The sequence below is a fragment of the Oncorhynchus nerka genome, linkage group LG9a, assembly GCF_034236695.1.
Source record: "Oncorhynchus nerka isolate Pitt River linkage group LG9a, Oner_Uvic_2.0, whole genome shotgun sequence".
Lineage (NCBI taxonomy): Eukaryota > Metazoa > Chordata > Actinopteri > Salmoniformes > Salmonidae > Oncorhynchus > Oncorhynchus nerka.
The window spans coordinates 45786926-45801244 of NC_088404.1; the positions used below are offsets into that span (position 1 = coordinate 45786926).

Sequence of the window (14319 nt, forward strand, 5' to 3'; positions counted from 1 at the left end):
CTCTCAGAATGACCTTCTTGATCCAAATCAGTCAGGTTTCAAGACTAGTCATTCAACTGAGACTGCTCTTCTCTGTATCACGGAGGTGCTCCGCACTGCTAAAGCTAACTCTCTCTCCTCTGCTCTCATCCTTCTAGACCTATCGGCTGCCTTCGATACTGTGAACCATCAGATCCTCCTCTCCACCCTCTCCGAGTTGGGCATCTCCGGCGCGGCCCACGCTTGGATTGCGTCCTACCTGACAGGTCGCTCCTACCAGGTGGCGTGGCGAGAATCCGTCTCCTCACCACGTGCTCTCACCACTGGTATCCCCCAGGGCTCTGTTCTAGGCCCTCTCCTATTCTCGCTATACACCAAGTCACTTGGCTCTGTCATAACCTCACATGGTCTCTCCTATCATTGCTATGCAGACGACACACAATTAATCTTCTCCTTTCCCCCTTCTGATGACCAGGTGGCGAATCGCATCTCTGCATGTCTGGCAGACATGTCAGTGTGGATGACGGATCACCACCTCAAGCTGAACCTCGGCAAGACGGAGCTGCTCTTCCTCCCGGGGAAGGACTGCCCGTTCCATGATCTCGCCATCACGGTTGACAACTCCATTGTGTCCTCCTCCCAGAGCGCTAAGAACCTTGGCGTGATCCTGGACAACACCCTGTCGTTCTCAACTAACATCAAGGCGGTGGCCCGTTCCTGTAGGTTCATGCTCTACAACATCCGCAGAGTACGACCCTGCCTCACACAGGAAGCGGCGCAGGTCCTAATCCAGGCACTTGTCATCTCCCGTCTGGATTACTGCAACTCGCTGTTGGCTGGGCTCCCTGCCTGTGCCATTAAACCCCTACAACTCATCCAGAAAGCCGCAGCCCGTCTGGTGTTCAACCTTCCTAAGTTCTCTCACGTCACCCCGCTCCTCCGCTCTCTCCACTGGCTTCCAGTTGAAGCTCGCATCCGCTACAAGACCATGGTGCTTGCCTACGGAGCTGTGAGGGGAATGGCACCTCAGTACCTCCAGGCTCTGATCAGGCCCTACACCCAAACAAGGGCACTGCGTTCATCCACCTCTGGCCTGCTCGCCTCCCTACCACTGAGGAAGTACAGTTCCCGCTCAGCCCAGTCAAAACTGTTCGCTGCTCTGGCCCCCCAATGGTGGAACAAACTCCCTCACGACGCCAGGACAGCGGAGTCAATCACCACCTTCCGGAGACACCTGAAACACCACCTCTTTAAGGAATACCTAGGATAGGATAAAGTAATCCCTCTCACCCCCCTTAAAAGATTTAGATGCACTACTGTTCCACTGGATGTCATAAGGTGAATGCACCAATTTGTAAGTCGCTCTGGATAAGAGCGTCTGCTAAATGACTTAAATGTAAATGTAAGACTGACCACCCCTCAGAGCTTGGTTCCTCTCTAGGTTTCTTCCTAGGTTCCTGCCTTTCTAGGGAGTTGTTCCTAGCCACCGTGCTTCTACACCTGCATTGCTTGGGGTTTTAGGTTTGGGGTTTTAGGCTGGGTTTCTGTATAGCACTTTGTGACATCGGCTGATGTTAAAAGGGCTTTATAAAATTGATTCATTGATTAACGTAGGCTCCTTTCCCCTCCGCCCTCTGGGGAGGAAAGCTCCACTGCCAGGGGTTACGTACGTTATCACCCTTAAAACAAAGATTGCAGTCAGAGTGCAGTATAACTGCAGTTAGAGTGCAATATAATTTCTGTCAGGTCTATTTCCTGTCAGGTCCTCCTAACTACTAATCAGGAGCCCCACAAAAGGACCCCAAACAAATCTGTCCCTCACAATGGCGGTTATAAACTCAACCCCGAAGACCACAATGCACTTCTATGGAGCTGACCGTCAGGAAGTGGGATATTGTGGTGGAACAAAGGGAACTGGCAACTTTCATTGTAAAGTATTTGCAGGAGTATAACTGAAGCCATTGTTCTATCACTTCTTATCTGTAGCTGTTTATGTTGTTGCTCTTGGCCTTTTGACTGATTGACATGAGATAAATACTAAAAGGCCTTGTGTGTCAGTTTCAATTTTTTTCAACCGATTTGCCTAGCCTTCTCTATGGCTAGTTTGTGCCCTCAGAGTAGTGAGGGTGTCAGCCAGGGAGTGTGTTCTTTTTTTCATGGTGACTCGCTTCAATGGACAGCTAATTTGGGATCTGAGCCAGAGGTTTTGGGGGAAATATGAGAGGCCAACCTCCCGCAATCATGCAGTGTCGGTGACCGCTCGACCGCAAGACACCAGCGAGCTGCCATTCAAGACCCGGCTGGCTCAGAGCCATATATTTAGAGAGTTAGGTCAACTTTTTGAATTTTAAATATTGTTTTAATTCAGTTTGTTTAAATATTCCCCATGTAATGTTAATGGGGATCTAACATGGCTGCCATAGAATGTTGTAGTGTCATGTACTATAAATTCATCATAATGCAGAAACTGCATTGGCATTGCATGGGTTTGGGCCGGGTAGATCATTCCTGGGATCATGCTGATGAGGTGTGTGTGTGTGTTTGTGCTTATATTTATCCTATTTCACACATGCACAGGTATGTACTAATATGCATATATGAATTGGAAATGTGTTTTTTGCATATCCCATCTTGTCCTGAGACAAGCCCGGAGAGTGGGGTCACGGCCAATGTCTGCCATTATCAACGGCAACCATGGAGAAATGAGGGTTAAGTGCCTTGCCTTGCACATCAACAGATGTTTTACCTTGTTGGTTCAACCTAGCGACCTTTCGGTTACGTTTTAACCCCTAAGCTACCTGCTCTTTGTCTGTGTGCGTGCGTGCGTGCGTGCGTGCGTGTGTGTTTTACTGTCCTTGTGGGGACCAGAAGTCCTCACAAGGATAGTAAAACATGGACAATTCTGACAAGTGGGTACATTTTGCAGGTCCCCACAAGGAAAAAGGCTATTTTAGGTATAGGGGTTAGGTTTACAATTAGGGTTAGGTTAAGGGTTAAGGGGAAATAGGGTTTTGAATGGGAATCAAACGTTTGGTCCATGCAAGGATAGTAAATCGTATGTATGTATGTATGTATGTATGTATGTGTGTGTGTGTGTGTGTGTGTGTGTGTGTGTGTGTGTGTGTAGCGTAGGGGAGGAGGCACATTCACCGAAACAGCTGTTCCAGATGTTGCCCTGGACATGTCACAATCCAGGGCAGAGGAATGGGCCTGGGCTAGTGAGTTAACTTGTCCCTGCTACCTTCCCAGGTAGTGTTGTGTTTCACAAAAACAGACTAGATGGTCCTTTGGGGTCATGTCAGACCGTGTGCTCAGCCAGTCACAGCCATACAGAAAGGGCTGAGGAACTACACGAGCTGTCAGAACGCTTTGGCTGCTTTGAGCTGGTCAACTATTCCGATGTCATTCTCTGTTCTCTGTCTGCGGATCTAAATATGTGAAGGCCTTGTTCTTTTTGGTCAGCCAATGTTGCAGTACGGGTAGCATTTATGCAGGCCACTACTGCCCTCTATGTTTCCCCTTACTACTACAACAAGTAACACACTGAAGCTCTGCTAATAGGAACACGGCCTGTGTACAGTGTAATAGAATTACCAGTATACAAAATTGACAACAAACTTTGATGGCGCACTAATAAAGCACGTTTTAAAAGCACGGACAGATAAAACAACATTTCAGTACTTAAGACAAGGAAATGTAAAGTTTTCCTAACGGGCTTCCGTGTCCCTTTGCATTAAGAGAGTAGTAAAAGCCACGATCAAAACAAGACAACTGAATGGTCTTCAGGTCATATATGGCAAATCATGTGTGTTACAGTATGTTGGTGCTTGTAGTTGAGACACAGAGAGAGGGAGAGAGAGAGAGCGAAAGAAAGGAGGGAGAGAGAGACACAGAGAAAAGGAGAGCGAGACCAAGAGAGAGCCTGAGAAGCCCCCCTTTACGGAGGACGTGAAATGTCTGTCAGTGGTCTGCCAAGCCGTTCATATAGCCAGACAGTCTTCATACAGACACACTGAGGCTCCTCTGTGGTTCTGACACTGTGCCCTATCCCCTGTTGCTCCCCTGTCCCTCCCCTGTCGCTCCTCTGTTGCTCCCCTGTCCCTCTGTTGCTCCTCTCTCTGAACAAGTGAGTCATCCCATTGAGTTGGCTCGTTTACATTCTAAGATAAAGGACTTCTGATCCAGCCTATTAAACTGTTACATCGCCTGACAAGACTGCTGATTTCCCTACATAAGTAGGCAGCCTATGCAGTATATGAAAGCCGTTCGATTTCTCGTAAATGTATCTTTAAATCCCATGTTCTTAAAGGGATAGTTAGGGATTTTGACAATAAAGCCCTTTATCCAGTTCCCCATAGTCAGTTGATCTCATGTACACCATTTTTTATGTCTCTGCGTCCAGTGTGAAGAAAGTTAGAAGTAGTTTCGCGAGCCAATGCTAACTAGCGCTAGTAGCTATACGACAGAGTAGAGTATTATGGCTCTTCATTATTTTGTTCTATGCACTCTGCATGCTCTGTTCAAAGGGAGTGAGGTACCAGAAAAGGACTGATATCACAAGGTCTGTGTATGTGACAACATGTGTTCTCTAACCGTAACCTAGCAACCCTGGCAATGTGGTCCTGCACTGCCCCGGCACCGCAACAACCCACTTGTTTTCACTCACGGAGGTCCTTCCATCACATGACTTATTATGACCACTTCCTACACCCACTGGGGTTCTCCCTGCTGATTTAACCTGCTCTGGCACTTCTCTCCTCTGCCCTTGTTCCTAATCAGCAGGGGGTTCCCCCAGTCTCTCTCCTCTCTCCCTAGAGTTCCCCTGTCTCCTCCTCAGGCTTTTGGGCACTGTGCATTAGAACCCAGCTCTGGACCGATACTGAGTCCTCCTTCTCCCTCTCTGTTTCTTCCTCTCTCTCGCTCTCTCTCACTCTTGTTTTTCTATTCTTCTCTTTCTCTTTCCCTCTTTCTCCCTCCTTACCTTCCCTGTCTCCCTCTCCCTCTCTCATTCTGCACAAAGGAGAAACCAGAGCTGGCCTTGCTCCCTGCATCTGTGACTCTGCGTGTGAACCGTGTGTGCGGTGGTGAGATCGTCCCAGTGAGTTTGGGGAGGAACGCAGGAGACAATTAGGGACTTCAAAGGAGCCCTGTGTGCAGGTGTGAGGGCCGTCTGACACAGTGCTCTAATCTGAGGGCTGCTTGTCAGTTGCACGCCCCTGTCAAACATGGAACTCCTTTGAAGGTCTCTCAGGCACAATGCAGTATCTTTACGTTACAAACATTGCATATACATGCTTGCAACCCCGGGCATGTGCACACGCAAGCAGGGCATGCAACCAGGCACCCATCTCTGTGCCATAAGAAAACACACATAACTACACAGCAACAAGTGTTTCTTTTTTTCAGGATAGTAAAAAGGGTATTTTTACTGGGGTAAACAAACACAGAACAATGAGCTGATAAACATATATTTTGTCAATGCCTCTATGAAAGAGACCCATATTTTTGTCCGTCGCTGATTAGTTAATGATTCTAGTTATGTTCTTCTTTCTTTTTTTTTTTATAGAAAAGCACATCAGTCTCCACATCGGTCTCCATTGTTAATTCAGTCATCATGTGTGTTATAGTCGGTGGACATAATAAGTGCATTAGTCGTCTCTCTGAGTTGTCATAGAGATACTTATGGCCCCTATGGGAACAGAGACAAATATACAGTGTTTATAACTGAGTGTAAATTGGTCCCTTACGCAGGCTTAGTAAACAGAGCCGAGCTTGCTGGTATTCCTCTGTCCTGGCAGAATGGGTGCATCTCGGTAGCCTAGTGGTTAGAGCGTTTTGCCAGTTCAGTTGAAGGCATCCCCCTTTCCCCTTCCCTTACATATACAGGGTGGACCCTGGGCCTCTCCTTCCCTCTCAACCACACACCCAAACCAACCCACCCACAATCCCAGCCAGCCAGGCCACCAGCAGCATGTGGAACTGATCATAGATCCTCATCAAACACCCAGAGCAAATAGCAACTAGCAGGTCATAAACAGATCAGGTACTGCTTATATATATATATACAGTGGGGAGAACAAGTATTTGATACACTGCCGACTTTGCATGTAGAGGTCTGTAATTCTTATCATAGGTACACTTCAACTGTGGGAGATGGAATCTAAAACAAAAATCCAGAAAATCACATTGTATGATTTTTAAGTAATTAATTTGCATTTTATTGCATGACATACAGTGCCTTGCGAAAGTATTCGGCCCCCTTGAACTTTGCGACCTTTTGCCACATTTCAGGCTTCAAACATAAAGATATAAAACTGTATTTTTGTGTGAAGAATAAACAACAAGTGGGACACAATCATGAAGTGGAACGACATTTATTGGATATTTCAAACTTTTTTCACAAATCAAAAACTGAAAAATTGGGCGTGCAAAATTATTCAGCCCCTTTACTTTCAGTGCAGCAAACTCTCTCCAGAAGTTCAGTGAGGATCTCTGAATGATCCAATGTTGACCTAAATGACTTGATTCTTCACAAAAAAATACAGTTTTATATCTTTATGTTTGAAGCCTGAAATGTGGCAAAAGGTCGCAAAGTTCAAGGGGGCTGAATACTTTCGCAAGGCACTGTAAGTATTTGATCACCTACCAACCAGTAAGAATTCTGGCTCTCACAGACCTGTTAGTTTTTCTTTAAGAAGCCCTCCTGTTCTCCACTCATTACCTGTATTAACTGCACCTGTTTGAACTCGTTACCTGTATAAAAGACACCTGTCCACACACTCAATCAAACAGACTCCAACCTCTCCACAATGGCCAAGACCAGAGAGCCACTTTAAACAATGCTACCTTATATAATGTTACTTACCCTACATTATTCATCTCATATGCATACATATATACTGTACTCTACATCATCGACTGCATCCTTATGTAATACATGTATCACTAGCCACTTTAACTATGCCACTTTGTTTACTTTGTCTACATACTCATCTCATATGTATATACTGTACTCGATACCATCTACTGTATGCTGCTCTGTACCATCACTCATTCATATATCCTTATGTACATATTCTTTATCCCCTTACACTGTGTATAAGACAGTAGTTTTAGAATTGTTAGTTAGATTACTTGTTGGTTATCACTGCATTGTCGGAACTAGAAGCACAAGCATTTCGCTACACTCGCATTAACATCTGCTAACCATGTGTATGTGACAAATAAAATTTGATTTGATTTGATTTGACATCAGGGATAACATTGTAGACCTGCACAAGGCTGGGATGGGCTACAGGACAATAGGCAAGCAGCTTGGTGAGAAGGCAACAACTGTTGGCGCAATTATTAGAAAATGGAAGAGGTTCAAGATGACGGTCAATCACCCTCGGTCTGGGGCTCCATGCAAGATCTCACCTCGTGGGGCATCAATGATCATGAGGAAGGTGAGGGATCAGCCCAGAACTACACGGCAGGACCTGGTCAATGACCTGAAGAGAGCTGGGACCACAGTCTCAAAGAAAACCATCAGTAACACACTACGTCATCATGGATTAAAATCCTACAGTGCACGCAATGTCCCCCTGCTCAAGCCAGCGCATGTCCAGGCCCGTCTGAAGTTTACCAATGACCATCTGGATGAACCAGAAGTGGAATGGGAGAAGGTCATGTGGTCTGACGAGACAAAAATAGAGCCTTTTGGTCTAAACTCCACTCGCCGTGTTTGGAGGAAGAAGAAGGATGAGTACAACCCCAAGAACACCATCCCAACCGTGAAGCATGGAGGTGGAAACATCATTCTTTGGGGATGCTTTTCTGCAAAGGGGACAGGACGACTGCACCATATTAAGGGGAGGATGGATGGGGCCATGTATCGCGAGATCTTGGCCAACAACCTCCTTCCCACAGTAAGAGCATTGAAGATGGGTCGTGGCTGGGTCTTCCAGCATGACAACGACCCGAAACACAGAGCCAGGGCAACTAAGGAGTGGCTCCGTAAGAAGCATCTCCAGACCTGAACCCAATAGAAAATCTTTGGAGGGAGCTGAAAGTCCTTATTGTCCAGCGACAGCCCCGAAACCAGAAGGATCTGGAGAAGGTCTGTATGGAGGAGTGCGCCAAAATCCCCGCTACAGTGTGTGCAAACCTGGTCAAGAACTACAGGGAACGTATGATCTCTGTAATTGCAAACATAGGTTTCTGTTCCAAATATTAAGTTCTGCTTTTCTGATGTATCAAATACTTATGTCATGCAATAAAATGCAAATTAATTACTTAAAAATCATACAATGTGATTTTCTGGATTTTTGTTTTAGATTCCGTCTCTCACAGTTGAAGTGTACCTATGATAAAAATGACAGACCTCTACATGCTTTGTAAGTAGGAAAACCTGCAAAATCGGCAGTGTATCAAATACTTGTTCTCCCCACTGTATATATATATATATATATACACTGACTCCGGAAGAGCAATTAAATCTCTGGCTGCCAAAGCGTGCACAGCATTCTGTCCTGGTTATTTCATTATAACTGTTGATGTATATGCGCCAGACCTCTAGACTTAATCACAACAGCATCTCGACTTGCATGCTTCCAAGGGTATTCTCGGATATAGGAATGGGGAAGACTACTATTTGGTGGAGAAGAATAACAGCTTTTAAACTCATTGGCAGATATAATTGTGTCTCCAACATTTCCCACAAGAGGGCACTGTTGTTAATCTACAATACATGCTACAGCGATGACAAAAGTGGAACCATGTCACGTGGTACATTTTTTACACTAGGGAAGTTGCTCAATCTCGGGAACAAAAAAAAACATTTTTTTAGGGTACTTCAATGAACAAGGAAATAGATATATATAAAAACGATATCTAGATACGTTACCGAGGTAAGCGCCATGGATGACAATTGTAACGCTTGCCTTTTAAGTGTTTCCTCATGATGGAAAAACACGACTGTAGAACATGTGATCGTTCTTTTTCAGGATGAGCAACACAATAACATCGGCTACATTTATTCGAAACCTCAACTATGGGGTTCGACGAAAACTGTCTGACTTATTGGACCCTCAAGACAGCTGGAAAGACGTTATTGTTTCAATACATAAACCCACAGGGGAGCCGAGGTACTCTCAGCAACATCTAAGGTAATGTGCCAATCAGCTACTTCTCTGACGGCAGTGACACCATCGTCATCATAACAAGTTGTTACCTTCTGTCAAGCCTGCATGATATTTTGTAACATGTTTTGGGTTGTTTCCCTTTTCTACTGCTCCATTCTTGAACTAACCTTCATATAACAGGCGATTTGAAGCAGTGGTTTTACAGGGAAGAAGTCCTACCATGGAGCTACTGAATGACTGGGGGACATCTAACAGCACCGTGGGAGAGTTAGTGGACATTCTGATGAGCCACAGGTTAATGGCTGCAGCCAGTATTATTCTACCAGGTTGGGCGCTACAGTAGGCAATATGCATTAGATCAAGGACTTTCTAGTATTTTGACTGCCTGTTCATCTCTGGTCTGGCCTTCATGTGTGTATTTATTTCAACAGTGCCCCGTCATTATTTGTATCTAAATTCTATGTTTTACCCAGATGCAATCAACAACCCCCGTCCAGCAGTCCCCCAGCCACCTGATTCTCCCAGAGACAAAGAGATGGTAGGCAACAGCGATGCTGCAACAAGACCCCTGGGGAGGACAGAGGCACAGACAAAGGAACAGCCACCACCAGACAGCACCTCGGAGCCACAGGAGGACCCGGAACCCAATGGCACTGCAGGTGGCCTGCATATAAATGTGTTATAATCACTGGAGGTGTACTGAGTGTCCCGAAAGTAGTGATACATGTGGTTATAGATTCTATATAGATTAGCTTTATAGGTTATTTTACATGCGGTTTAATGAGACACATATGGTGACAGGATACTGTTATAGATTGTGTTTAGTGAGATGAAATGTGTAAACTAGGCCTATTAGATTGAACCTGTTCAGTCGTGTGTGTCACAGTGCACACAACACCCAGTAGGTGGCAGCATATGTGCAGTGCTCAATAAACTATGATAACTGCACTAAGAATGATCCTCATGAACAGGTTTGTCCGTTGATCCTTAGGTTTTCTCAGGCTTTCTTTCCACGAGCTGAAGAAGATAACTGGTCATTTTGACGAGAGGCCAGTGAGAGACGGTGGGAGCAGACTTGGTGAGGGCGGCTTTGGGACGGTCTACAAAGGCCTCATCAATGGCAAACCTGTGGCAGTGAAGAAACTACACTCAGTAGGTGTTCATTGTTCTCTCTGGCACTTAACACCTTATTGTTTGTTCCGTGTGCGAGTCGAGTTGTTGTCCATATTTGATTATCCAGCACATTCTCAATGGTGACTAAAACTTCTGTCACCTTCTTTTTTAGATGGAAGACATCTCACTTGAAGAGCTGAGCGTTCAGTTCATTCAAGAGGTCCAAACTCTTATGGTGTAGGTGTTTCTTTCCTGCTCGTCCGTTGTTGTTTTGTGAGGAGTCCTTGTACGCTAGCTGACCTGCTGTCGGACCACGTCATTACACCTCTATTCCATTAATGGAATCAATAGCTTGCGTGTGCTCAATATCTCACAATCAGACAACACATCTACCTCTTATGTCTCCGCTAACAAAAAATCAACAGAGAAATGTCCCGAGCGACCTATATCTTAGAGCGGGACTTTACTTAGGAACTCTCCAGAGATTGGTTTTTAGATTGAGTAGATTTGATTTACCTTCGACTCTCTTTAACGTTGAAAGAACAGGCCACTGTTTGTCTGATAAGAGCCCTCTTATTTTCACAGGTTGAAACACGAAAACCTAGTGGACATGGTTGGCTTTTCCCGTGATGGCCATCACCCCTGTTTGGTGTATGCTTACATGTCCAATGGTTCATTGCTAGATCGTCTGGCTTGCTTGGTAAGCATACATATCCGCCTGGCATCTCCCTTCACTTTATTTATACAGAACCGTTGAGATAAAAATAGATTTTTAGCAAGAGAGACCTTTTACATGTACTTTGTCTTTGTGACTATATTTATTTCATTGTAGGATGGTAGCCCTCCTCTTTCCTGGCACAGGAGATGTTTGATCGCTGTGGGAACGGCCAGAGGCTTAGATTATCTGCACAGCAACCACCATGTCCACAGAGATGTCAAGAGGTAACTGTGGACATTTTCTATAATGCATTTCCCATGGCACTTTATCATATTTTAGACATTTTAATCATGGACGGACAACCTTGTCATATCAGTCTCAATGTTATTAATGAGTGCTAAATCATTTCTATCTGGCAGTGGTAATATTTTGCTGGATGAATTGCTTGTGCCGAAGATCTCCGATTTTGGGCTGACCCGAGCCTCAGCCACGCGATCGTCGGCGACCGTGATGACAGAGAGGATTGTGGGTACAACAGCATACATGGCAAATGAGGCACTCAGGGGTGAGATCACTCCTAAATCTGACATCTACAGTTTTGGAGTGGTGAGTTGTTCTTTACAGCTACACAAATGTATGGAACTAACACAATGCACAGACGTTATACAATACAATGTGAAATCTACACCGCATTGATTTGATGATTAGCAACACCACATGACAAGTGGAATTGACCCTTTGCTAAGCCCCGCCCCAGAATATTGGGCAACCAATGGATAGCAACTGTCACCAAGTCCGACACCTCGCATGAAAGCCAGTGAGGGCTATGGAAAAATAGTTTTCAAAAAAAAAATGTATGTTTAAATGGAGTGTTTTTCAAATCCGAAATTATACTTTGGTTACATTGTTTGCTAGCTCAGCTGGTTAGCTAGCTCTGTCTCAAAGAATCCTCCATGTGCAGCTATTACAGCCTTGCAGACCTTTGGCATTCTAGTTGTATTTTTTTTAGGTAATCTGAAGACATTTCAGCCCATGCTTCCTGAAGCAACTCCCATAAACTGGATTGACTTGATGGGCACTTCTTACGGTCAAGCTGTTCCCACAACAGCTCAATAGGGTTGAGATCCGGTGACTGTGCTGGCCACTCCATTATAGACAGAATACCAGCTGACTGCTTCTTCCCTAAATACTTCTTGCATAGTTGGGAGCTGTGCTTTGGGTCATTGTCCTGATGTAGGAAATTGGCTCCAATTAAGCGCCGTCCACAGGATATGGCATGGCGTTGCAAAATGGAGTGATTTCCTTCCTTCTGCAAAATCCCTTTTACCCTGTACAAATCTCCCACTTTACGACCACCAAAGCATCCCCAGACCATCACATTGCCTCCAACATGCTTGACAGATGGCGTCAATCACTCCTCCAGCGTCTTTTCATTTTATCTACATCTCACAAATGTTCTTTGTGATCCGAACACCTCAAACTTAGATTTGTCTGTCCATAACACTTTTTTCCAATCTTCCTCTGTCCAGTGTCTGTGTTCTTTTGCCCCTCTTTTCTGTTTATTGGCCAGTTTATTGGCCAATTATAATGACAGTCCACCATAACATACCCAAGAGTTTCCTGATTAGCAAGGGGTAGGTGTTTAATTTCATTGTGTATTAGAAACACAGTTTGAGATCATTGTTAGGGGATTTCGCGAGTGTTTGAATGGGGAATTGGGCTGCCCAGGAAAATGTTGTCCGAGGTTGTAACAGTAACCAAGAGGGGTTTAGCGAAGGGTCAATTTTGGCAGCACCTCTTGTGGCTACACCACACCATTATGACAAACAGGTAAAGTGTTAGTTTCTTTTCTCACCATCACTTTAAAGACCTAAATAGAGCCTAGAAGATACAGCGACAAGAATATTGAATTTATTGAGAAACTGCAACGTAAGTAAAACTCATGAAATGGAATTGTCAGTTCAGCAGTTTACCTCAGTGCCAGACTCCAAAAACTACTGACACACACATAATTATCGGACCCGTAAGTCAGAATCATGCACCTTTGCCAGTCTACCAACCAATCAATTTCACAATGAAATATCATTAAAGGTTGCACCACAATGATACATTAAAAAAACATGTAGGCAAATGTTTATTTAGGCTAATAATGGAAAGTGTGGGAACAGTACTGTATGACATAAATGACCTTCTCTAATGTCAGCAGTCTAATATGAGGTCAGGTCATCTGTGTGTTGAACCTGGTCATAAACCAACAGCTACTGTCTTGTGTTCAGCCTGACAGCCCTGGGAACAGTATCTTCGATATAGCATACTTTATTATTAGTGGAGAGTTATATATATAATATATAGAGGCCTGTTGTTAGCTGGAGCCAAGTGGTTCATCTTAAGGTTTCTGTCATCTACAGGTGTTGCTAGAAATATTGTCTGGACTCCCGCCAGTCGATGAAAACCGTGATCCCAAGTTCCTGGTGAGCAAAGCAGCACAATGGAATCTTTCTCTATACTCTTCAGACTTCACCATCCCCCAATACAGTACACATGAATGCATGTTATCTAAAGAAAAGGATTTACTATACAGTATCAATCAAAAAGGCAGTTATTTGTGCAGCAAATACTTACTAACCTTCTACTCTTTGCTCCCGGTGGAACATAAGGCCACATTTGTAGATTATAGATGGCAGTGCTCTACTTCTCTTGTCTGCCAGTGTAGTTACCACTGCAGGCAGTGGCTGATGGCTGTGTGTGATTCAGCGGTTTGTTACGGCTGTTTGTTACGACTGCTATGATTTGTTACGACTGTTATGATTTGTTATGGCTGTTATCATTTGTTATGGCTGTTATAGATGGAGATGAAAGATGAGATTGATGAGGAGGAGATGGCCCTGGAGGACTTTGTGGACAAGAAGATGACAGACTGGGACCTGCCATTGGTGGAGAGGACCTACTTTTTAGCGAGCGACTGTCTCAGTGACAAGAAGAACAAACGGCCACTGATGGAAGAGGTGTGTGATGCCATTACAGTTGGTAGCTCTTTGGTTTACGGTACCGTTTCCACTGGTATGCAGTAGCAATGGGTCCTTTGTGGTGCTTAGCTGTTAGTGATCAACACAATCGCTTACTAGCTGGGAGCCAATGCTTACTACTAGCTGCTTATGGTCTATATCACACTGAAATGTCAATATTTCAATAGGTCCTGACAGAGCTTGAAGATGTTGTCAAAAGCATTTCACTGGAACAGCTGGGACCCCAGAGTGAAGCATAGACAACAGGAAGAACGACTATCCCTCACTCATTTTCCTTAAGTTTACTTTGCTGAAGAAAAGGACCAAACATGTTACACCAGTCTTTTGTATTTTTTGCCAAAATAATAAATATATTTTCCATCTTTGTTGAATTGCTTGATATGTACTGTAAGTATATCATTGGACAAGTATATGTAATTTC

The 14319-nt window shown here is 44.5% G+C and overlaps 1 protein-coding gene across 1 annotated transcript; it reads left to right on the forward strand.

The window, feature by feature from the left end:
• Positions 1 to 8759: 8759 nt before the first annotated feature.
• LOC115134409 (interleukin-1 receptor-associated kinase 4) lies at positions 8760 to 14263 on the forward strand. Its single transcript, XM_029668342.2, has 12 exons — positions 8760 to 8867; positions 8964 to 9125; positions 9282 to 9427; positions 9575 to 9760; positions 10093 to 10253; positions 10387 to 10451; positions 10800 to 10914; positions 11047 to 11156; positions 11292 to 11478; positions 13281 to 13343; positions 13719 to 13877; positions 14066 to 14263. Exons 2-12 carry the CDS (start codon positions 8965 to 8967, stop codon positions 14135 to 14137), a joined length of 1425 nt encoding a protein of 474 aa, XP_029524202.1. The 5' UTR covers positions 8760 to 8867; position 8964; the 3' UTR covers positions 14138 to 14263.
• The last annotated feature ends 56 nt before the right edge of the window (positions 14264 to 14319 follow it).

Coding starts and splice junctions, on each gene's coding strand:
- LOC115134409 (XM_029668342.2), top strand. CDS start 8,965: ATGAGCAACACAATAACATCGGCTACATTTATTCGAAACCTCAACTAT. Junction 9,126..9,281: donor TACTCTCAGCAACATCTAAG/GTAATGTGCCAA, acceptor TTCATATAACAG/GCGATTTGAAGCAGTGGTTT. Junction 9,428..9,574: donor AGCCAGTATTATTCTACCAG/GTTGGGCGCTAC, acceptor TGTTTTACCCAG/ATGCAATCAACAACCCCCGT.